Source organism: Dermochelys coriacea, chromosome 16, assembly GCF_009764565.3.
Source record: "Dermochelys coriacea isolate rDerCor1 chromosome 16, rDerCor1.pri.v4, whole genome shotgun sequence".
NCBI classification, from domain to species: Eukaryota; Metazoa; Chordata; order Testudines; family Dermochelyidae; genus Dermochelys; species Dermochelys coriacea.
This window is the reverse complement of record NC_050083.1, coordinates 2,290,398-2,314,152: the sequence shown is the minus strand read 5'-3', so window position 1 is coordinate 2,314,152 and position 23,755 is coordinate 2,290,398. Positions and strand designations below refer to the sequence as shown.

The following is a 23,755-nucleotide window of genomic DNA, read 5'->3' as shown; positions in this document are numbered from 1 at the left end:
GCGCTGGGGGTTCTTACGGGCCTATTCCCCATTGTTAAATTAGAACTGCCTGCCTGGAACATCCCACTTCGGGACCATGGGAAGAAGCCTGAATCCAGAAAGGTGTAGGCCCTGTTCAGAAACACAGGTCCTGGTTTCATGCTAACGTTTCCAGGTCCATCAAAGAGCAGAGACTCAGGAAACTAAGGAGACACTCAAACAGAATCTGACTCCAAGTTCTCCAGGAGGCATCAAATGCTGCGCAAGGCTGGAAGCGAAACCAGGCCAGGTTAGATAAAGACCAGAAAGTGTGACTTTGCTGGCTGCAGAGGACTTGGTGAAGGGAGAATGGCAGGAGAGGGTTGTGGGAAAGGGAGTGATGGATGGATTGCATCAAAGAAGATGGGGAGCTGGTGGCTCTTAGTGCTGCCTTGGACAGCTAATGGTGGCAGATGCTTACACATCTTGGTGATGGGATAAGGGGAAGACCAAGAAGAAAGCCCAAGGGATGTGTGCACACACACTATGCTCATTTATCATTGTTTATTTGAGAGAGGTTTCCTGTTCATTGTACCTGATCTGCACACAATCAGCACAAACATTATTCCAAATGCTCTCCTAGCAGGGGCCCCCTGCTGGGGCTTTTTAGCGATTCCAGCTGTCACTCCCCATCCCTGGGTCCCCTTCAGTTGGACAAACCCAGAAACTCCTCCTCTCCTATAAGAAAAGAGAGAAAACGTGTCACCACAAGCTATGCACAGAGCTGCGCACGCTCCCAGAGGCCGTGACCATGCACATGGTGTGAGTGCTGGACAGGCAGCCATGGAGATCACAGCGACTGCAGTCCCGCCAACACCAGAACTGTTCGATCAATACAGACATAGAATTAGGAAACAATTTCTTTCAGCGGGGTCACAGGTCTGCAACCCCTGGGAGGGTGCTTCCCAGCATGGGTACACACACACTAGCTCTGCTTGAGCCAGTGTGCTAAATAGTAGTGTCACCAGAGGTCACACAGACATTAGCTCAGGCCAGCCACCTGACTACAAAACTGCCCGGATCCCCAGAGACAGACGCAGGTGGCTATCCCAAGCTGCCCCCCTGCTATTTTTAATGTGCTAGCTCAAGCAGACCTAGCACCTATCTGCCAGCCTGTGCCAGGAAGCCTGGTCCTGGCTGCAGTGTAGGATAATACTGCTGCCTATTGAGATCAGCCTGACCATCAGCCACAGAGTCTGTACCCTGCAGCAGTCACTGTCCCTTCCAAATGCTTCTCGGGGCCTTTTGAATGTCTTCATTGTTTTCTCATCTATGGAATTTCTAAGGGGTCCATCACCATAGGCTCAGGTACACATGGGCAGATTCTACATTCCCTACTTAGGCCAAACACTCTGAGCTCATGGAGAGCAAGGCCTGCATGACAGGGCCTCCATTGCAGAAAGGCATAGCAGCAGCAGGTTGACAGTCACTATGTAAGTGAAACTCCTGAGCAATAGCATAGCTGCTTTCCAGTGGCTGGTGCCCTCATCAAGCCCAAGGTATACTCCTTGGGGAACAGGTGAGCTGCAAGACCCTCCCCTCCATCACAGACATGGCTTCATTAATCCTTGACCCACACAGGTGGCACAGGATATAACCCCAGAATTAGTCCTTCTTCCCATCAGAGCTCAGCAGGGCCTGCCAACGTTCCCTTGAGATACTGGCACTGGGCTGGGTACCTGGCAGATCTGGGATGTACCTGTGACAGGAGGCAGAAGCCAAGTGGTTAATGAAAACCTATTTGCCAATAGCAGCTCAGAGCTAAGTGCATCGTGTAGCAGAGCTGTTGACGCATTCAAGACCACCGCAGAGGGGAGTAGCGCCTACTGGCTAGAGTAGGGAACTAGCCAAAAGGATACCTAAGTTCTGTTCCTGCTTCTGCCACTGACTCAAGTGACCACAAGAAAGTCACTTAGGAAAACACAAATACCACCCAACATCGGAAACCTACTGACCGCTGTTCCTACCTACATGTCTCTAGCTTTCATTCAGATCACACCATTCGATCCATTGCCTACAGCCAAGCTCTACGATATAACTGCATTTGCTTCAACCCCTCAGACAGAGACAAACACCTACAAGATCTCTATCATGCATTCCTACAACTACAATACCCACCTGCTGAAGTGAAGAAACAGATTGACAGAGCCAGAAGAGTACCCAGAAGTCACCTACTACAGGACAGGCCCAACAAAGAAAATAACAGAACGCCACTAGCCATCACCTTCAGCCCCCAACTAAAACCTCTCCAACGCATCCTCAAGGATCTACAACCTATCCTGAAGGACGACCCATCACTCTCACAGATCTTGGGAGACAGGCCAGTCCTTGCTTACAGACAGTCCCCCAATCTGAAGCAAATACTCACCAGCAACCACATACCACACAAGAGAACCACTAACCCAGGAACCTATCCTTGCAACAAAGCCCGTTGCCAACTCTGTCCACGTATCTATTCAGGGGACACCATCATAGGGCCTAATCACATCAGCCACACTATCAGAGGCTCGTTCACCTGCACATCTACCAATGTGATATATGCCATCATGTGCCAGCAATGCCCCTCTGCCATGTACATTGGTCAAACTGGACAGTCTCTACGTAAAAGAATAAATGGGCACAAATCAGACATCAAGAATTATAACATTCAAAAACCAGTCGGAGAACACTTCAATCTCTCTGGTCACTCGATTACAGACCTGAGAGTGGCTATTCTTCAACAAAAAAACTTCAAAAACAGACTCCAAGGAGAGACTGCTGAATTGGAATTAATTTGCAAACTGGATACAATTAACTTAGGCTTGAATAGAGACTGGGAGTAGATGGGTCATTACACAAAGTAAAACTATTTCCCCATGTTATTTCTCCCCCCCACCTCACCCCCCACTGTTCCTCAGATGTTTTTGTTAACTGCTGGAAATGGCCCACCTTGATTATCACCATAAAAGGTTTTCCTCTTCCCCCGCCTTCCTGCTGGTGATGGCTCATCTTAAGTGATCACTCTCCTTACAGTGATAAAACCCATTGTTTCATGTTCTCTGTGTGTGTATATAAATCTCCCCACTGTATTTTCCACTGAATGCATCCAATGAAGAGAGCTGTAGCTCACGAAAGCTTATGCTCTAATAAATTTGTTAGTCTCTAAGGTGCCACAAGTACTCCTTTTCTTTTTGCGAATACAGACTAACATGGCTGCTACTCTGAAAACTTTCCAAGGTGGGTGCCTGCAGTGAGCACCTAGAGCTGTGGTTCCCAAACTGGGGTTTGTGAAATGTTACAGGGGTTCTCAGGGAAAAAATTCCCTAATGGCGAACAGAGCTGTCCCTAGGGACCCCGGGCAGCATGGGGCCAGCAGCCTGGAGTCTCTGGACTTCCAAGAGCGAAGCAGATCAAAGCAAGCATATCTATCACACTGAGAAGATTTAAACTTCAAGACTCCTTGTAAGAAATAGAAAGGGAGGTGGATTTTTTTGCTGTTTTTAAAATTAGATAGGCAGCTAGTATTGTTTTTAAAATGATTATGAAGAACAAGTTTAAGCTTTGTTGGAACATGCGTCATTTGCCTGGACTGCTCAAGACCTGAATGCTTGTGTAGGAGGAACTCTTTGAGTTGGCTTCTTAAATCCCTTCATGCTGTTTCACAGCTGATACTCCTTGATGAAACCTAGGAGCCTCGTCTTATAACAGGCTTATTCAAAGTGATACAAGCTACGAAAGTGAGATCTGGGAAGAGTGTTGCCATTTGCATAATGTAATAAAAATACTGTAATGCTAAATTAATAATAAATAGTGTGTAATAAGCACGTCAAACAAATTTTATATTTCCAAGATCACTGCTTTTATAATTTATACTCAGGTAAAGGAGAAAATCCCTGGAAATATTCATTTTTAGGAGGGGGTTCACGAGACTTGACATTTTAGTGAAAGGGGTTCACAGGTTGTTAAAGTTTGGGAACCGCTGCCCTAGAGCCATATACCAGGCACACTGTGAATAGAACCAGCCAGATTTTCCAGCGTGTTGCCTTTACTTGGAGCTGCAAGGACTCAAGGTGTCTGAAATCCAGGCTTTTATATATGGATTTAGATACTTAACTGTAGGCACCAGCTTTGATAATGTTGGCACTAGCCTGTCTCTGTGGTGTGCCTCAGTTTCCCTTCCTATTAAAAAGAAGCAACCTATTCTCCACAGATGTAAAGGACTGGTGAAAAGTGCTGCATGGCCGGAAGCAGGGCCTGCCACAGAGCCAGTCTCCGGGTAACCTAACGAGCGCAGCTGGCCTGTAGCCAATGAGAAAAGTCAGCAGACCAGTTTTAAGCCCAGCAGCAGCAGTTTAGTGGCTGCTCAAAGCACTTGCTCCCGACCGTGATAGCTCTTGTTCACTGCCAGCCCTGCTCCTGCCTTGTCTCACTCCAGGTGACTTCGGCTCTGACCCTTGGCTCTGGTTCTGACTCTGGGCACCAACTCCTGCGCTAACCACGAGGCATGGCTCCCGCTTTTATCACAGGGCATGATCACTCACTTCCCAGTCACTGATGCAACATTAGTGCCAAGCACTTGTTATGGTTTCAAATGGTTAACTCTGCTCACACACCAGCAGGGGGCAGGCAAAGCAAAAGACAATAGGCAACTGAGGGGAGAAAAGGGGGGCCCAGGTGTCAGGATTTTCACCTCAGGGGGAGACCCGTGTGCAGCCATGGCACCTCTGAGCAGGGCAGGAAAGAGGACGTGAGAGGCACAGGCACCAACTCTGTGGGTGCTCCAGCCCCGGAGCACGAAAACAAATGAGTGGGTGTTTAGCACCCACTGGCAGTAGGGTTGCCACCTTTCTATTTGCACAAAACCGAACACCCTTGTCCTGCCCCCTGCCTCACCCTGCCCCGCCCCTTCAAGGCCCCGCACACTCCATCCCTCGGTCTCCCTCACCCTCGCTCATTTTTCACCGGGCTGAGGCAGGGGTTGCATGCAGGAAGGGGTGAGAGCTTCGGCTGGGGCCAAGGATGAGGGGTTTGGGGTGCAGGGGGGGCAGTGAGGGCTCTGGCTGGGGTGCAGGCTCTGGGGTGGGGCCATGGATGAGGGTTTGGGGTGCAGGAGGGGGCTCCAGGCTGAGACCGAGGGATTCAAGGTGCAGGAGGAGGTGGGGAGGGGCTCCGGGCTCAAGTTTGGGTGCAGGAGGGGGATCAGAGCTGGGGCAGTGGGTTGGGATGCAGGAGGAGGTACAGGGTGCAGACTCCGGCCTCAGGCAGCTCCTGGAAGCAGCCAGTATGTCCCTGGGAGGCCTGGGATGGACCTGGGGGTGGGGGGGTGTTGAGCACCCCCAGGGCCCAGAGGAAGCCAGTGCCTGAAGCAAGAGAATCTGGCGGCAGGGCTGAGGGGGTAGAGAGAGGGTGTCTGCTGCGGTGTCATGTTACGTCCTTCCTGGAAGAACCAACTTCCCCGAGCTGCAAATGCTGTTGGGCCGAGAGGGCCGGAGCCGATGGCTGCTGCAGGAGAGTTAGCTTTGTGATAGTACCGTGCGAGCCGTACCGTCTGCTGGGACCCCGCAGTACTCCTTGCACTCCTTCTCTGTGTAGAACTTGTTCCCGTTGCCCTGGCAGCCTCCATAGTTGAAGGTAGTGCACTTGCCCTGGATTGCATCAAAGGCCCAGAGCATCACTGGCTGCTGACAGGGCCCTGGAACTATGGGTAACCTGCAGGCCGCTGGGAGAAAGAGACAAGAGGGGAGAAAGTGCAGTACCATTCTTCCCAGGCCCAAGGCCTGGACCTGCCACTCTCCCCCCCCCCCCCCCCAGTTATGGACCGAGAGCCAGTGGAGGGAAAAGGATGCATGCAGTGGGCAGGCAGCAGCATCTGCCACGCTGGCATATCTGGTGGGAGAGGAGAGGAGTAGGGCTGTCAGGGGCAGGCTTGTCTGTACCTGAGTGGTAGGGCTTAACTGCACTGGCCTAGGTAAACCAGCACAATGCCCCCTCTTCCCCACACACACTCTGTGGAAGCAGTTATACATGTGTTTGTACTGGAATAGCTGGTCCTGTACAAGGAATTTGCCAGACCACCAAAGCCCCCTTGGAGAGCTTATACTGGCAAAAGGATTCTTCTACCCATAGAAGTTGCATCCACACTCCTCTTTGCCAGAGCTCTGCTGGCAAAATGTGTAGTGTAGCCCTGGCCTGGGAATGGGAGTAACAGCAGTGTACAGCACCTGTACCCCACTCTTCACTGCCCCACACTACAGGTGGTACCATTATAATGATATCAGGAAAAAAGGCCACCCCTGACCAGCACACTTATACTGGGACAAAACAGCGGGTGTAGCCCAGACCTGAGGCCTTTCTAGAGAGCCCATCACTGTAGTATCTAGGCATGTTCTCTCCATCCCCTCATTTCACTCCACAGAGATGGACTGGAACAGATTTCCCAGAGTTGCTCTGAACCAAGTGCAGCAGTTCAGGGCAGAGAGGTTGGAAAGGTGCAAGACATCACAACAGTGCAGCAGTTGGTGTACTGGCACAAGGGCAGACCCACAATTCCCTGACTGCAATCAGCCAGGCTCACCACTGAGCTTGTTAGATTAGGCTCATTGTGCCGCCCACCCAGACACAAAGCCCACCCTGCGGCTGAGTATCTTATATTGATTGTTCGGGATAGCTGTGGCTGAAGGCCCCAGGGTAATCCAGGGGGGAGACTTGGGAAGTTAACCAGGTCAGGTCTTTTATGGCAAACAGACACAGTTGGGCAACATTTTTTTGGCAAACAGTAAATTTCACTGAAAAATGCATTTTGGGGGGCACTGAAACTATTTGCAAATTTGGGTCGAATTCAGTGAATAGTTTCAGCCTCCAAAAAAAGGAAAAGGAAAAAATTGTTAGAAAACAACTTGTTTCAGCCATTTCAGTATGAAATGTTTTGAGTTTTATTTTAAAACTGTTTCCTTTAGAAATATAGCAAATATTAAACAAAAGATGAAAACCACCCAAAAAGAAACACCAAAAATAATTTCGTTTTGGGTCAAAGGAATCGTTTTGTTGGATCCAAAATGGATGGTTTTTGCTTTGGCCCCTGAATCACAAAAATCAGTTCTAGCTACCTCTCCATTTTCAAGTCACCTCCTGCAGTTGGGCCTTGGACACGGATGCTGTCTTGTCTCATTTTGGCCCCTGGCTGATTTCTCAGAGCCGTCCCCCCTGCGCCGTGCTCCCTCCACACTGGCAGCACATGAACATGTCACTTCCCCCCCGCATGGCGCCTGGGTCACTTGAACAAGAAAGAGCTTTGAAGCAGGAAGCTTGACCACACAGGAGGTGCAGAAGGCTGGGGGCCCACAGATCAGAGGGATGGCAAAGTCTGCCCCTCCTGCACTGGCCAGGGACTGCACAGATGGTTGCTTGGACTTTATAGGGCTTCACCTCTTACCCTCGGTTCTGCAGGTCTGAAGACACTCCTTTTCCGAAGGGAAGTTGTTCCCATTCCCAAGACAGCCGCCATAGTGGAAGATCTCACAGGCCATAGAAGAGGAGTTGTAGAAGAACCGAACTTTCATCCCCATGCAGGGACCCACATCTTTATTCAGCCGGCAGAAATCTGAACACATCAAGAGGGTTGATCCTAGTGAGCTGCATTTTACACCCACAGAACCACATGGTGTGCGATAGTGACGTCCAGGGGCTACATGGCCGTGTCCCCTTCCCTCTGCCCACTGAGCCATCTCCCCGGGGACATAGCCTAACCCCCAAACCTCTGAGGAGATTCAAACATCTCCCATTTCCATGTGCTGCTTTCCCCTACTTGTGGGATTTCCCATGGAGATCACCCAGCTCTGTGGGGCAGGGGGAGCAATGATCAGTCCTGAACTAGGGGCAGGTTTGTAGCATAGGGAGCTGTGTCTCACAGGAAAAGGCAGAGAATCCCAGCTCTCTGATGGCCACACTGCAGTTGCCAGTAGCCCTGGAAGGTCTCGAGGCAGGAGACTTTAAAGTGATAGCACCTGGCTGCCTAGGAAAGCTATTACAGGTAAAAATTGAGGTTTTCAACATGAATTTATTCTGTGTTTCTGCTTCTGCTGAGGTCTGTGCACAGCCTTCCCTTTTCCAGGCAGAAGGAGAAGAGTTCCAGTGGGAGTACTCCAGCCATCCCCAGAGTGTGGTGATAACTTCATCCCACCCCACCCCACCGTGCAGAGACCCCATCTTAGTACAGACCTTCCTTTTTGCTGCTGAGTGGTGGCAGGGGACCTGCAGCTGAGCCCTCTTGCTCGGGCAGGACAGCTCTCCGAGCCCTCTGCACACAGAAGAAAGAGCAGTCCATTAGGTGAATAAGTTTCCATTGACTATGCAATGGAACAACCGTGAGCCATAAGTCCCAGCATCTCTCCAAGGATGGCAATGAACGCAGACGTTCCCCAGGCCTATAAGATGAGGGACACACAACCCTGCTGGGAGCGGGAGCAGGCCCAAGAGGAGCAGGTCCATGGGCAGAACTTATTCTCCCAAGTGAAGGATGGGCCCAGGAAATCACTGGGATTTCTAACAGAGCTTCTGCAGCTTTCTGCAGCTTTCGCTCCCTCTTCACCCCTGGGAACAGCTGGGCGGAGGGGGAGGGGTGTCAGTCCCAGCTTGGGTAGATGTATGAGGGGGGGCAGCTGGGGGGGTGTCATCCCAGCTCGAGAAGATGTACCGGGGGGGGAGGAGGGGACAGCTGGAGGTGTCCATCCCAGCTCCAGCAGATGTACCAGCGGGGGGAGAAGGGGACAGCTGGGGGGTGTCCATCCCAGCTCCGGCAGATGTACCAGCGGGGGGAGGAGGGGACAGCTGGGGGGTGTCCATCCCAGCTCCGGCAGATGTACCAGCGGGGGGAGGAGGGGACAGCTGGGGGGTGTCCATCCCAGCTCCGGTAGATGTACCAGAGCTTGCTCTGCTCATGGCGGGTGGGCTCCAGCCAGCTGTCCAAGTACGTACCTGGCGGACACATGGGACTGCACTCATGCAGCTAGTCCATCCATGTCACAGTGGTCATGCTGCTATTTCAGCTTGAGCAGAGCTAGCACAGCCACTGTGCTGCAGAGAGATACCCACGGAGCCAACCCGAACTGCGCCAGTCAGTAAAGAAGCAAGTAGCTGTCGTCCATCAGGCAAAGAAGTTTGTGCACCCGTAGGAACAGGCTACCAGGTCCGTAGAACAAAAAGCTGCAGCTTGCACTGGGTGCCCCGTTTGAGAGGACCCGCAAGCCAAGTGGCATGACCTGGAGTCACAGTGCCAGTCAGTGAAGTTTGGCTCTGCTTTTGGCCTCTGTGATATCTTGTAGCAGTGAGTTCCACAGACTAAGTATGTGTTATGTGAAAAAGTATGTTAGGTCATCCTGCGATTTCGCAGGAGCTGGACTCCTGCTACAGGTAATGGGACATGAAGCCTTTCGCCTCTTGTCACCTAAAAGTTATTGGCCATTTGATAGCCCCTGTATGCCATGCGTTTAGTGGTCTCAGACCACGTCCTACTGAGCAAGTGTCTCACAAATAACCTCCACTGCAGCTGAGACTAATTGAAGGGCTGTTGGCACCAATTTACCCAGCTGAGGGCTTGGCCTTAAGATTTAAACAGGCCACAGATACTGACATGCCTTCTCTCTCTTCAAAGAGGGTGCCTCTGAGTCCAGGTGGGACACATAGGTGGATGGGGGGGCCTCCCGGATCCAGAACTGGCTACTTGCACCAAACATGGAACATTAATGTAAAATCAAATGTAACAAAGCAGAGTCTTCATGGGGTCTTGCCTCGGCTTAAAAGCTAATCCCTTGTGCCCATTTCGTTCCACTGTACCCTAGGCTCCTTACAAGGTCTACTGTCATCACAGATACAAGCACATCAAGAGACGTCAGTGCTGGTGAAGGGCCATCTCCCAAGGTGGCTGAGAAAGCCAGGCTGGGCCCTTCTGAAGAGCTGCCAGCCTGAGCAGCATGCACCCCCCTTAATCCAGTGGCCTGGTTACCACAATGAATGTGGAAATCCAGCCTGCACTTTCTGGAGAGATGCCTAACACTCCAGCACAACTCTCTGAAGACCCAGGAAATTCATCTTGTGAGGTTCCTTCCAGCCCCGCAACTCACCTTGGGTTCAGGTTGGGTCTCACTGGGAACACATTCACCTGCACCAAGGGACAGGACAGGAGAGCGTTAGTAAGATGGGAGATAGGAGCTGCCTCTCCAACAGTTTCCAACTCCTAACTGGCCTGCCCAACTCTGTCCAGTTTGCCTCTATCATCGCAGGACACATGTGCACTCTGTCTATGGACTTCTAGGAGGCCCCAAGCTCCCCCAAGGTCTGCACACAGAGCAAAGCCTAGGAATCCCACCATTGTTCCATGCTATCTCCATGGCCCTTGGTGGGGGCTGAGTATGAACTACACGGAACTGGCAAAGGCAAGAGTGGGTGGAGTGAGGGCAGGAGGAATGGGCAGGTGCAGCTGGTTGGGCCCTTGGATTCTCTCCCACTACCCCAAGACCTATGTGACAGATGTTAAGGCAGCCCCAGGCTTTAGTACCAGGCATTGCTAGGGAATAGGCTGGCAAGGCTCTCATGGACTGTGCTGCGTATCTGTGTCAATACAGCCCTGTCCCCAAATAGCACATGAACAGAAAGGCCGAGACCTACCCTGCCTGCCCCCATCAGGAGAGTTTCCTGCATAGAATATCTGATTTCTTCACCTTCCCCTCTGGCCTTTTACTCACCCATCAATCACCCAACGCTTACACTTCTGTTTGGATCGCATCACCCTGAAATTGCAAGCCCGCCCACACGGCGATAGCTGTACAGTGCCTGGCATGAGCAGATGGGGGTAGTTCAGTGTATAGAACCAGAGAAGTGTGGGGCTGGAAGGGACCTGGAGAGACCATCACATCCAGCCAGACAGGACCAAGTAACCCTTGCCCATCCCTGATGGGGTCTGTCCAATCGATTCTTAATCCCTCCAAAAACAGGGATTACACAACCTCCCTCACTAACCTATTCTAGTGCTTCACTGTGCTAACATCCAGCCTAAATCTCCTTTGCTGCAGATTACCCCCGTTTCTTCTTATCCTACCTTCGTGGACACTGATCTTTATAACAGCCCTTAACATGTCTGAAGCCTGTTGTCAGATCCCCACTCAGTGTTTGTTTCTCAAGACTAGGCAGGGCCAGTTTTCTGAACCTTTCCTTACAGGTGAGGTTTTCTAAACCTTTTATCATTTTTGTTCCTCTCCTCTAGCCTTCCTTGAATTTATCCACATCTTTCCTAACATGCAGCGCCCAGAACTGCACACAGCACTCCAGCCAACGCCTCCCCAGTGCCAAGCAGGGCAGGGCAGTTACCTCCCGTGTCCTTAGGGAGCTCCTCATCAAGTGATTCAAATGCAGAGTGACTGTGTCTTAGTAGTTCAGCCCTTCCAATGCCACAGCCCATGCTCCCCTTTGGGGCCTAGGATCACACTACAGATAGCCTGCCTCAGTTTTCCCTCTTGGAGCATTCAAATAAAACGTCCCCCAGGTTTTCCTTTGGCCAGAAGGACTCCTCCTTGGGGACTGGGGTTATTCATATGAAATAAACTACAAAAAAAACTCAAAATCCACACAAGAGTCCTCCCAATATACAGTTTCTCTTCCTCCTACCAGGCTCCCGGCCTAGGGCAACTGCCTGGTCTCAGGCACCTCTCTGCAGAAGCCTTTCATCACACTCTGCAACAGCTTCCCCCACTGCAGCCTCTTGCTACTTTCCCCAGGCACTCACCCTCCCAGCATTGCATGCTCAGTGGTGGCGCTCCAGCCCTACAGGGGCAAGCCACCCTGGTACAGCCATATGGACAGTTCAATCCCTGGTTCTTGTCCCTTTCCTTCTCCACTGTGGGGGCTCAGCAGAGCTGCTGCTGCAATGAGCTGAGTAGGGGGGGATGTGGGTGGACTGTCATTCGCCCGGGACCTCTCTGGCCAGCTAGCGCATAAGCTCATGGAGGGGATTCAGTCTAACTCGTCAGTGAAAACACATGCAACCTAACTGGTAGGGAGCACAAGTGGGTGTAGTGTGAGGAACTCCCACTCCCTCCCAGGGGACTCCTGGCATTCAGGAGCTGGGCAATCACCCAGCGACAAGCGAGGGTGCTGGTGACCCGTCAGGGCTGGGAATGGTGACAAGGGTTCCCATTCTCCACACTAGTGGGAAATGATGCTGCTTGGGGGTGCACTATTCCTAAGCCTCTTGGAGGCCTGCAGCCATCTAATTAACCTGTGCCCATCACCACAGCATCTGGGCATCTTTGAGCCCATCATGCGGCTTTGTTCTGGATTGTAGCTGAAGGTGTGTGGGGCCTGGGAGCCTGATCCATTCAGAGACGGCCAAGTCGCCTTGTCTCCACACAGCTCCTCTCTGCTACTTCTTACTCACCACAGATCTCTCTTCCTTTCTCCCACTTTCCTGCCTCTTGTCCATCCCTTCAAGCCCTTGACTGCTCTGCTCTTCTGACCTGCCTGTGGCTCTACACCCCATAGTCTTCATAGTAACAATTATGATATGATTATGGCATAATTATGATGTATTTTGTGCAAGATTAGGCCTGTGAGATATCATTGGAAAGGTTATGATTTACTGAATGTGATTATCCTATTTGTATGCATGTATCATGTTGCAAAAAGAAAACCAGTACTTGTGGCACCTTAGAGACTAACAAATTTATTAGAGCATAAGCTTTCGTGAGCTACAGCTCACTTCATCGGATGCAAAGCTTATGCTCTAATAAATTTGTTAGTCTCTAAGGTGCCACAAGTACTGCTTTTCTTTTTGCGAATACAGACTAACACGGCTGCTACTCTGAAATGTATCATGTTGGTATCTGAAGTTAGAAATATTGTCTATGCATCTATTACAGATGTGTTTACATCTGGGGAATGCCCACTGGACAGAATGCAATCAGTCTAGATGGCTTGCTGGGAAGGGCCAGTAGGGAAAACAAGAGATCTGAGAACAGGGGTGGGCAAACTTTTTGGCTCGAGGGCCACATCAGGGTTCTGAAACTGTATGGAGGGCCGGGTAGGGAAGGCTGTGCCTCCCCAAACAGCCTGGCCCCTGCCCCCTATCCACCCCCTCCCACTTCCCGCCCCTTGACTGCCCCCCTCGGAACCCCCTAACCATCCAACCCCCCCGACCGCCTCCTCCCAGGACCCCCTGCCCCTATCTGCCCCTCGGAATCCCACCCATCCAACCCCCCTGCTCCCTGACCCCTGACTGCCCCAACCCCTATTCACACCCCCATCCCCGACAGGCCCCCCGGGACTCCCACACCTATCCAACCACTCCCTGTCCCCTGACTGCCCCCTGGGACCCCCTGCCCCTTATTCAAACCCCCCTGATCCCTGCTTCCTTACCATGCCGCTCAGATCAGCAGAGCTGAGCGGCAGCGGAGCAGCGGGGACAGCAGAGCAGCTCACAGCAGGAGTTTGCCTGGGAGTTCGCCTGGAGTGAGCCCAGTGAGGCTTACATCTTGCCAACGTCTCTGAGGAAGCTCATAGTAGGTAGGTGATATGGAAGGGGGGGGTTCAGCTATTGTGACCTGCACTGGATGTGCCATGTTTGTCTTTCTTCCACAGGACAGAAGCGACTTTGTCTGTACAAAGTGCAAGCTGGTCTCCATATTGGAAGAGAAGATTGAAGGTCTGGAGCAACAGGTAACGACCCTGCGTTGTATACGAGAGACTGAGGATTTTCTGGACCAAACTCAGGATAGGCTTCTAGGGGCACAAAGCTCTAAAGATATAGAGCAGGTTGCACAGAGGAGCCAAGAGGCCAGTGAAGAAGCTTGGCAACATGTGACCTCCAGAAGAGGTAAGCGGAATGTCCGGGTTCCAGTAACACAGACACAGGTAACTAACCGCTTTCATGTTCTCTCCACAGGTACCATTGCGGAGAGTGGACCAGATGATATGTCTGGGGGGAGAAAGCAGAAGGAGACCCCGCTGGTTGGGAGGCATGAGATGCGATGTCCTGAGGTTGGGGGTTCCACGACCACCACTCCCAAGAGGAGAAGGCGGGTGGTGGTGGTCGGGGACTCTCTCCTCCGGGGGACTGAGTCATCTATCTGCCGCCCTGACCGGGAAAACCGAGAAGTCTGCTGCTTGCCAGGGGCTAAGATTCGTGATGTGACGGAGAGACTGCCAAGACTCATCAAGCCCTCGGATCGCTACCCCTTCCTGCTTCTCCACGTGGGCACCAATGATACTGCCAAGAATGACCTTGAGCGGATCACTGCGGACTACGTCGCTCTGGGAAGAAGGATAAAGGAGTTGGAGGCGCAAGTGGTGTTCTCGTCCATCCTCCCCGTGGAAGGAAAAGGCCTGGGTAGGGACCGTCGAATCGTGGAGGTCAACGAATGGCTACGCAGGTGGTGTCGGAGAGAAGGCTTTGGATTCTTTGACCATGGGATGGTGTTCCATGAAGGAGGAGTGCTGGGCAGAGACGGGCTCCATCTTACGAAGAGAGGGAAGAACATCTTTGCCAGCAGGCTGGCTAACCTAGTGAGGAGGGCTTTAAACTAGGTTCACCGGGGGAAGGAGACCAAAGCCCTGAGGTAAGTGGGAAAGCGGGATACCGGGAGGAAGCACAGGCAGGAATGTCTGTGAGGGGAGGGCTCCTGCCTCATACTGGGAATGAGGGGCGATCAACAGGTTATCTCAAGTGCTTATATACAAATGCACAAAGCCTTGGAAACAAGCAGGGAGAACTGGAGGTCCTGGTGATGTCAAGGAATTATGACGTGATTGGAATAACAGAGACTTGGTGGGATAACTCACATGACTGGAGTACAGTCATGGATGGTTATAAACTGTTCAGGAAGGACAGGCAGGGCAGAAAAGGTGGGGGAGTAGCACTGTATGTAAGGGAGCAGTATGACTGTTCAGAGCTCCGGTACGAAACTGTGGAAAAACCTGAGTGTCTCTGGATTAAGTTTAGAAGTGTGTGCAACAAGAGTGATGTCATGGTGGGAGTCTGCTATAGACCACCGGACCAGGGGGATGAGGTGGATGAGGCTTTCTTCCGGCAACTCACGGAAGCTACTAGATCGCATGCCCTGATTCTCATGGGTGACTTTAATTTTCCTGATATCTGCTGGGAGAGCAATACAGCGGTGCATAGACAATCCAGGAAGTTTTTGGAAAGCGTAGGGGACAATTTCCTGGTGCAAGTGCTAGGGGAGCCAACTAGGGGGAGCGCTTTTCTTGACCTGCTGCTCACAAACCGGGTAGAATTAGTGGGGGAAGCAAAAGTGGATGGGAATCTGGGAGGCAGTGACCATGAGTTGGTTGAGTTCAGGATCCTGACGCAGGGAAGAAAGGTAAGCAGCAGGATACGGACCCTGGACTTCAGGAAAGCAGACTTTGACTCCCTCAGGGAACAGATGGCCAGGATCCCCTGGGGGACTAACATGAAAGGGAAGGGAGTCCAGGAGAGCTGGCTGTATTTCAAGGAATCCCTGTTGAGGTTACAGGGACAAACCATCCCGATGAGTCGAAAGAATAGTAAATATGGCAGGCGACCAGCTTGGCTTAATGGTGAAATCCTAGCGGATCTTAAACATAAAAAAGAAGCTTACAAGAAGTGGAAGGTTGGACATATGACCAGGGAAGAGTATAAAAATATTGCTCGGGCATGTAGGAAAGATATCAGGAGGGCCAAATCGCACCTGGAGCTGCAGCTAGCAAGAGATGTCAAGAGTAACAAGAAGGGTTTCTTCAGGTATGTTGGCAACAAGAAGAAAGCCAAGGAAAGTGTGGGCCCCTTACTGAATGAGGGAGGCAAGCTAGTGACAGAGGATGTGGAAAAAGCTAATGTACTCAATGCTTTTTTTGCCTCTGTTTTCACTAACAAGGTCAGCTCCCAGACTGCTGTGCTGGGCAACACAAAATGGGGAAGAGATGGCCAGCCCTCTGTAGAGATAGAGGTGGTTAGGGACTATTTAGAAAAGCTGGACGTGCACAAGTCCATGGGGCCGGACGAATTGCATCCGAGAGTGCTGAAGGAATTGGCGGCTGTGATTGCAGAGCCCTTGGCCATTATCTTTGAAAACTCGTGGCGAACGGGGGAAGTCCCGGATGACTGGAAAAAGGCTAATGTAGTGCCCATCTTTAAAAAAGGGAAGAAGGAGGATCCTGGGAACTACAGGCCGGTCAGCCTCACCTCAGTCCCTGGAAAAATCATGGAGCAGGTCCTCAAAGAATCAATCCTGAAGCACTTAGAGGAGAGGAAAGTGATCAGGAACAGTCAGCATGGATTCACCAAGGGAAGGTCATGCCTGACTAATCTAATCGCCTTTTATGATGAGATTACTGGTTCTGTGGATGAAGGGAAAGCAGTGGATGTATTGTTTCTTGACTTTAGCAAAGCTTTTGACACGGTCTCCCACAGCATTCTTGTCAGCAAGTTAAGGAAGTATGGGCTGGATGAATGCACTATAAGGTGGGTAGAAAGCTGGCTAGATTGTCGGGCTCAACGGGTAGTGATCAATGGCTCCATGTCTAGTTGGCAGCCGGTGTCAAGTGGAGTGCCCCAGGGGTCGGTCCTGGGGCCCGTTTTGTTCAATATCTTCATAAATGATCTGGAGGATGGTGTGGATTGCACTCTCAGCAAATTTGCGGATGATACTAAACTGGGAGGAGTGGTAGATACGCTGGAGGGGAGGGATAGGATACAGAAGGACCTAGACAAATTGGAGGATTGGGCCAAAAGAAATCTAATGAGGTTCAATAAGGATAAGTGCAGGGTCCTGCACTTAGGATGGAAGAATCCAATGCACCGCTACAGACTAGGGACCGAATGGCTCGGCAGCAGTTCTGCGGAAAAGGACCTAGGGGTGACAGTGGACGAGAAGCTGGATATGAGTCAGCAGTGTGCCCTTGTTGCCAAGAAGGCCAATGGCATTTTGGGATGTATAAGTAGGGGCATAGCGAGCAGATCGAGGGACATGATCGTTCCCCTCTATTCGACACTGGTGAGGCCTCATCTGGAGTACTGTGTCCAGTTTTGGGCCCCACACTACAGGAAGGATGTGGATAAATTGGAAAGAGTACAACGAAGGGCAACGAAAATGATTAGGGGTCTAGAGCACATGACTTATGAGGAGAGGCTGAGGGAGCTGGGATTGTTTAGTCTGCAGAAGAGAAGAATGAGGGGGGATTTGATAGCTGCTTTCAACTACCTGAAAGGGGGTTTCAAAGAGGATGGCTCTAGACTGTTCTCAATGGTAGCAGATGACAGAACGAGGAGTAATGGTCTCAAGTTGCAATGGGGGAGGTTTAGATTGGATATTAGGAAAAACTTTTTCACTAAGAGGGTGGTGAAACACTGGAATGCGTTACCTAGGGAGGTGGTAGAATCTCCTTCCTTAGAGGTTTTTAAGGTCAGGCTTGACAAAGCCCTGGCTGGGATGATTTAACTGGGACTTGGTCCTGCTTTGAGCAGGGGGTTGGACTAGATGACCTTCTGGGGTCCCTTCCAACCCTGATATTCTATGATTCTATGACTGGAGCTGCACTGCCCAGCCAGAGCCAGCCATGCCACCATGCTGCCCATCAGTAGCTTGCAGCCCCACTACCCAGAGTGCTGATGGCACAGCGTACTGAGGCTGCAGGGGAGGGAGGACAGCAGGGGAGGGACTGGGGGCTAGTTTCCCTGGCCAGGAGCTCAAGGGCCAGGCAGGATGGTGCCATGAGACAGATGTGGCCCGTGGGCCGTAGTTTGTCCAGCTCTGTCTTAGAAGGTGCTTATCTCCCATCAGGGAGCCTTCCTGGGGACCCTTCCTGAGGATGCTACGAACAGCCTCCGAGTCATGTCTGCTGTGTCCCAACAGGGGCATGTGACCAAGTCACCTGGTACTGGACTCCATTTTGAAATACCGGTGTTTTTCCACTGACTGGGTGTGGGAACTAAGAGACAAAGGGTTCCCGCCATATACAAAAGCTATTTAAGGCAGGGGAGTGACACAACTGTGGTTCTTCACTGACTCCCCGCCCAAGAAGATTGCTGGAAACACCTGAGAAACAAAGACTGGACTAGGGAAGAAGGGCTGAACCCAGGCTAGAGGGATTTGTAGCGTGTGAAAGAAATACCTGGAGTTTTGAGCTGCAAACAAGTGTAGCTTGCCCTCAAGAATCTCTACCAACTGCCTAAAACAAGACTTAGGTTGAGAATTTGCTACTGACATCCAGTCTCTTTAGTATATTAGGCTTAGATTGTGTTTTAGTTTATTTGCTAGGTAATCTTCTTTGATCTGTTTGCTATCCCTTAAAATCTATCTTTTGTAGTTAATAAACTTTTTTTTGTTTTTGTCTAAAATCAGTGTATGGGAATCATCACTGGGGGCAGTAAGCTGTTGCATATCTTCCTCCACATTGAGGGAGGGAATAAATTTCATAAGCTTGCGCTGTACAGTTCCCTGTGTAAGATGGTATAATTTTGGGTTTACACTCCAAAGGGGGGAGCGCGTGTACCTTAGGAACTGTGAGGTGCCTTTGCGGAGCCTTCCCATGCAGAGAATCCCTAGATCTCAGCATGTGTGTGTAGCTGCAGCTGGGTGGGTCCCTACCTGTATGTGTGTTGGAGGGCGCTTGAGGGCCTGCCACAGCAATACAGTGTAAAATGAACCCAGGTTTGTGGGTCAGGTAAACTCAGTGGTACCCCAGTTCCAGGTGGTACCCTGGGGGGAACCCGTCACACAGCCATGCTGCATTCTCCCTCCCTGCTATCGGGCTGGAGTGTGGTCTGGGAAGACTGGGCAAGTCACAGAACATAGAGATCATGGGCGTGCCTGAGGCTGAGGGGAGGAGGGACGCCCTGCAGTGACATCTGATCATAGATGGGTTACCTTTGTTAATCATGATGAAGATGGAGTCCTCAGGAATCCCCATCTCCTGAGCAAACTGCCTGAAATCCATAATAAGGCCTTCTCGCAGCTCCGGGCTCCTGCCTGGAGAGAACCCAAACTTCAGCAGATATGTGAGTGGTGTATGGGTTTGGAGTGGATTTGAAATCCCACCTCCTCTTCCCTCCCACAAAGCTCCTGTAGCTAAAGGCAGGCCCACTCTGGGCAAGCTTCCCCTTCCCAACTCGGTGTGTGGAGCAAACCATTTAGAGTACCAGGTCAGACCTTTGCTCTATCAGCCTATCCCCAGCAGTGGCCAAGTACTTGTAAGGACCAATATTTGTATTGCACCTCAATCCTGATGAGATACAACCCTTGACACCCCAGCCCTGGGCCTCTCCTGAGCTGACCCTGCCAAAGCCAGACCAAATGACCCATAATTGGGGGGATAATTGTGTGGGGACTGTGACCAAAGTTGGGCTGGGCCAGACTCTCCAGTTCGGAACAGGTGGGGAGCCTCACACAGGTCAGATCACACAGCACCCGGGCAACAGCCTCACTGTCACCCCGTGATGGATGCTGGGGCCTGAGCGCTTTGCTAATGCCACAGCCAGATGCCATGGTCACAGACACCTACCATAGAGTTTGGCTGTAATGGTCAGTCCGAAGCTACTTTTCTTCTGCATTAGAATGATGGTGTATTCCTCATAGTTGGTGTGCACCACATAAGAGTCGATGGTCACGTCCCAGCCTGCAGAAAAGGAAATAAACACACAGCTGGAAGTGGGCAATTCTCTAAACAGACGTGAATAGGGGATAATCTGCCATTTGAAAATGGGCTAGATGAAATGAGGCAGCTGGGCCAGGGTCCTAGCCTGTGCTATTTGCTGAACCTGGCTGCTTCTGCCTAAACCGTGGTGGCTTTGAAGTAACCACAGTTTGAGCTAACCTGGCCTCACTGCAGGGAGAATGTACCATCCTTGCAGGGCCCAAAGGCTACCCCACACAGTGTATGTGCTGCACTTGACCTTATTTCACTGGCCATGATTCACTGCTGCATTACTCTCATTTTATACCCAGGTAACTTCACTGCATCTAAGAGAGTTAAAAACAATGGGTGATTACAAACAACTTAAACTGATTCAAAAGAGAAACTGACAGGGCTCTTTTAATTACGACTGCTGTTCCGGGATCTTCAAAGTTAGAGGAGGAAGAGATCTGGAACAGGATTGGCCCCTCCACTACTTTCTTCAGACTTTATCCCAAAGCCTGGATTTAAATGTCCTAAGCTACGGAGCTTTACCACTTCCACTGGGAGATTGTTTCACAGTCTCTACTAGATTTCCATGTTAGACTTTACTTCCCAGGTGGCTGGTTGCATTTTCCTTCCCTTCATTCCATCCTAGCTGGGCTGTTGTCCCTTCTTTTTTTATATCAAGTTCTGCATCCAATGGTTCTAAGTACATGCAGCTCTAGGAGAAAAGCAGAGTTGTCCTTTCCACACTTACTGGGATTATAGTAGGTGTATTTTCCAGGTATGTTGGTTTTTTGGTACTCTCCAGAAACCTGCGTGCAGACACCTTGCCTGGGAAGGGGAGAGAAAACCTCTAATAACTGCAGCTATTCCCAGTCCCACTCCAATCACGGGCCACCAGAGTTCTTTAGTCACTGCCAAGTGATGCACTGTAGGCCCCTAAGGCAGTGGATCCATTGGCCCTGCCCCACCCTAGCACCCATCACAAGAGACCTTCAACTCCCCCCGCCTCACTTTCTGTCCCAATGAGTCTGGTGGACCTGGGCCTCCACAGATGAGAAAGAAGGAGCAGGATTTGACCCTTCATGATTAGCATAGTGAGACAGTACCAAGCAGTTTTGCCTCCTTTTATTTTGTACTGTCATTTTAAGGCTTTTTAGGCTTTGGTGCTGGAAGCAGGGAGGAGCCTGTGTAAGCGTCTTCTGATGCTACCAAGTCAAAAGGTCCCAGGCACCTCCAGTAACATCAGCATTAGTCAAAGCTGGACTTGCTCCTCAGCTGGAGTAGATAACAGCTCTGCAATCAACTTGTGTATCTGTTCAGGGGCTACCTGACAATCACGTGGGTGGTTTGAATGTTTGTACTTCCACTGAAATCCATTCCCTCCTTCCAGGGTGTAATTCCAACCAAGAGATGCCTGCGATTCAGAGTTAAATTTCTCCTTTGACTCCTTCCCGCTGTGCCCAGATTCTTCTCTCATTTCAGCCCCAGAGCTCAAAGGGTTTCCTGAATAGGCTGTTTAGTGATACCCCCATTTTGTAGATGGTGAATCTCAGGCACAGCCGGGGGAGCAATGTGTCCATCATTGCAGCCGGCAGTATGTAAGCGGACCCCCTGCAATACTGAATCGCAATGGGCCTGATTTTCAGGACCATCCAACTGAAGCCAGTAGGACCTGCAGGGAGCAGAAACTCTGAAAGTCAGGCCCACTGAAGGGAGCTGCAGCTCTGAGTCTCCTGGGTGCACAGTACATCCGGGTTGTGCACCTATGTTTTGGGTAACTGGGGAACAGTAGTTCCTGGGAGCCTACCTGAGTCTGGTGCTGGTGGTGCTGATCCGATTACTGGTCAGCCCTGGTCCCAGCACCAGTGTGCCCATGTTGAATTTATCCTTGTATTGCTTCATCCAGTTGCATGTTGTGCCAGTGGCAATATCGTACCATTTCCCGTATATCTAGGAGAAAGAAAAGCACAGCCTGTGACTGCCCCACCCTGCACCCCAGACAGGCCGGCCAGGGACGTTCCACCTCTGCTGAGGATTTGGGGAATTTTCAGGGTTTTCTGCAGAGTTTAAACTTTCATTGCAAACTACTGATGAGCCTGATCTTGTGGGGCACCAAGAGTCAGCTTAGATGCCCAAATAGCTCTGAGGGTCTGGGCCTGAGCCCCTACAAATCCCACGGACCTCAGTGGGGTTATAGGCTTTTCATGAGCAGGTCCCAGCTCTTCTGGCGGCACAGCAAGCTTTAGGAGTGTGCCTGACTTGCCTGGGTCTTCAGCCAGCCTGCACCAATGACAATGCTAAGAGGGGTGAGCTACCCCATACATCTCCAAGGTATATGAATTCCAAAATCTAATGATTGCAATTTAAATGTTATCATTAACTATTTCACTATTTCAGTGGGTTGTCCAGAAATATCTGGCTAATGCACTTCTACTTGCCCTCCCAACTTAGTGTCAGACCCACTGCCTCCTGACTCTGTTAGTGGGGCAGCAGTGAAAGCTGCTGCTGAATCCTAGCTATTCCTTCCCTGCTGGGCTCAAGCTCCAAATCCTTATTCTCACATAGCTGCGCATTACACCACTGGGCCAGCCCTATAGCCATGTCTCTGACCAACAGCTTGTGCCAAGGCTGAAGAAAGCAGAAGAGACAAAGTAGTTAATGCAAGGTACAAAGCCTAGATCAGAGGTCCCCAGACTGTGGGGCATGCCCCTGGGGGTTGGGCAGAAGAACATTTGGGGGTGGGGGGTGCGGCTGGGGCCCAGGCAAGCCCACATGGGAGGAGGGGAGGGAGCGCTACCCAGCTCTGCTCCTGGCTCCAGCCCTCGCTGCTTGCCCCACACCTGGGGCTCCACTCCCGGCCGGCCCTGGCTGCCAGCCCCATCCTCAGGGCTCCACTCCTGGCCCCAACCCCGGCTGTAGCCCCAGCCTTGGCCTTCTTATCCCTATCCATGTCTGCCCCTATCCCAGAGCGTCAGCCCCACTCCCGGTCCTGGCTCTGGCAGGAGGGGCACAGACAGGGGTAAGGTGGGGCGTGAGGTAAAAAGTTTGGGGACCACTGGCCTAGATAGATACATAGGTTATGTCTACACTACAGCCTGTGTCGGCAAAACTTATGTTGCTCAAGGGCGTGAATATTCCACCCCCCAATAACATAAGTTACATGACATCAGCATTCGTGTGCACAGTGCTATATTGGCGGGAGGTTCTCCTGCCAACACAGCTTCTGCCGCTCACAGTGGTGGTTTGCTATGCCAATGGAGAGCTCTCTTCCCCACACGTGCTGCACTGACCCTAACATCCTCACCACAGCTCATCCTGGTAAGCAGTCTGATTCCTTCTCAGGGTGGCCTTTGAAAAAAGTGTTGTCTATTAAACACTACTTAAAAGGAATCGGACGGGGACCACTTGGCTCCAGAGTCTGGCACCAGTTCATGTGACAGCTCTGCCCACAAGATAGTTTCCCCTCAGATTCCCTTGACTGGTTGCTCCCACTGCAGTCTATGCGGATTCTTTTCCACATAGCAAATTGTTCCCTGTCTGATACAAATCCTACAGCCCCACAGCCATGTACATGGGCACCCTACATGGGAAAGGTGCATTGCCCATATCTGTTATATCACACACACTCATTCACTTCCCCTCTGCACATACTTAAGCCCTTCCTATCAGGGTGCCTTCAGTGATATGCAGCACCTATCCCAATATGCATTCATCACAGGTGCATCCACACTAGCACCCTAGCTCTGTACCCCCCTAATTATGTGGATCAGAGCGAGACCTTTCCAGCTCTGGCCCAGCTCTTGTTGGAAGAGGACTTGAGATGATGACTGAAAACACTGGCATTTTTAGAGACAAAACACACTTCACTTTTCTAATCTGCTCCTGAGAATTAATGTAAGCGCTAGACAGTTGTTACCAGTTCAGGGTCGAAATTCTCCTGCACTTGGATATCCTGGACTTGGCTCCCAGTCGGGCTCCCTCTGGCTGTGGGCAGATTGGCAAGAAAGAGAAGGAAGACGAACCCCTGGAACTTCATGGCCCCGAGGTTGGTTGTGCCCCTCAGCTTCAGAATGGACCGACTCAGCCCTGGAAAGTGGATGCTGCAAAATGT

At 51.2% G+C, this 23,755-nt stretch overlaps 1 protein-coding gene across 1 annotated transcript; it reads right to left on the bottom strand.

Moving 5' to 3' along the window:
* Positions 1–507: 507 nt before the first annotated feature.
* On the bottom strand, positions 508–23,755 carry LOC119844273 (alpha-1-microglobulin/bikunin precursor). Its single transcript, XM_038374898.2, has 10 exons — positions 23,561–23,755; positions 21,452–21,594; positions 20,396–20,472; positions 19,525–19,638; positions 18,891–18,992; positions 10,116–10,153; positions 8,215–8,293; positions 7,430–7,597; positions 5,543–5,716; positions 508–696 (listed from the first exon to the last, which is right to left on the bottom strand). The coding sequence occupies exons 1-10, from the start codon at positions 23,678–23,680 to the stop codon at positions 665–667; spliced, it is 1,047 nt and encodes a 348-aa protein (XP_038230826.1). The 5' UTR covers positions 23,681–23,755; the 3' UTR covers positions 508–664.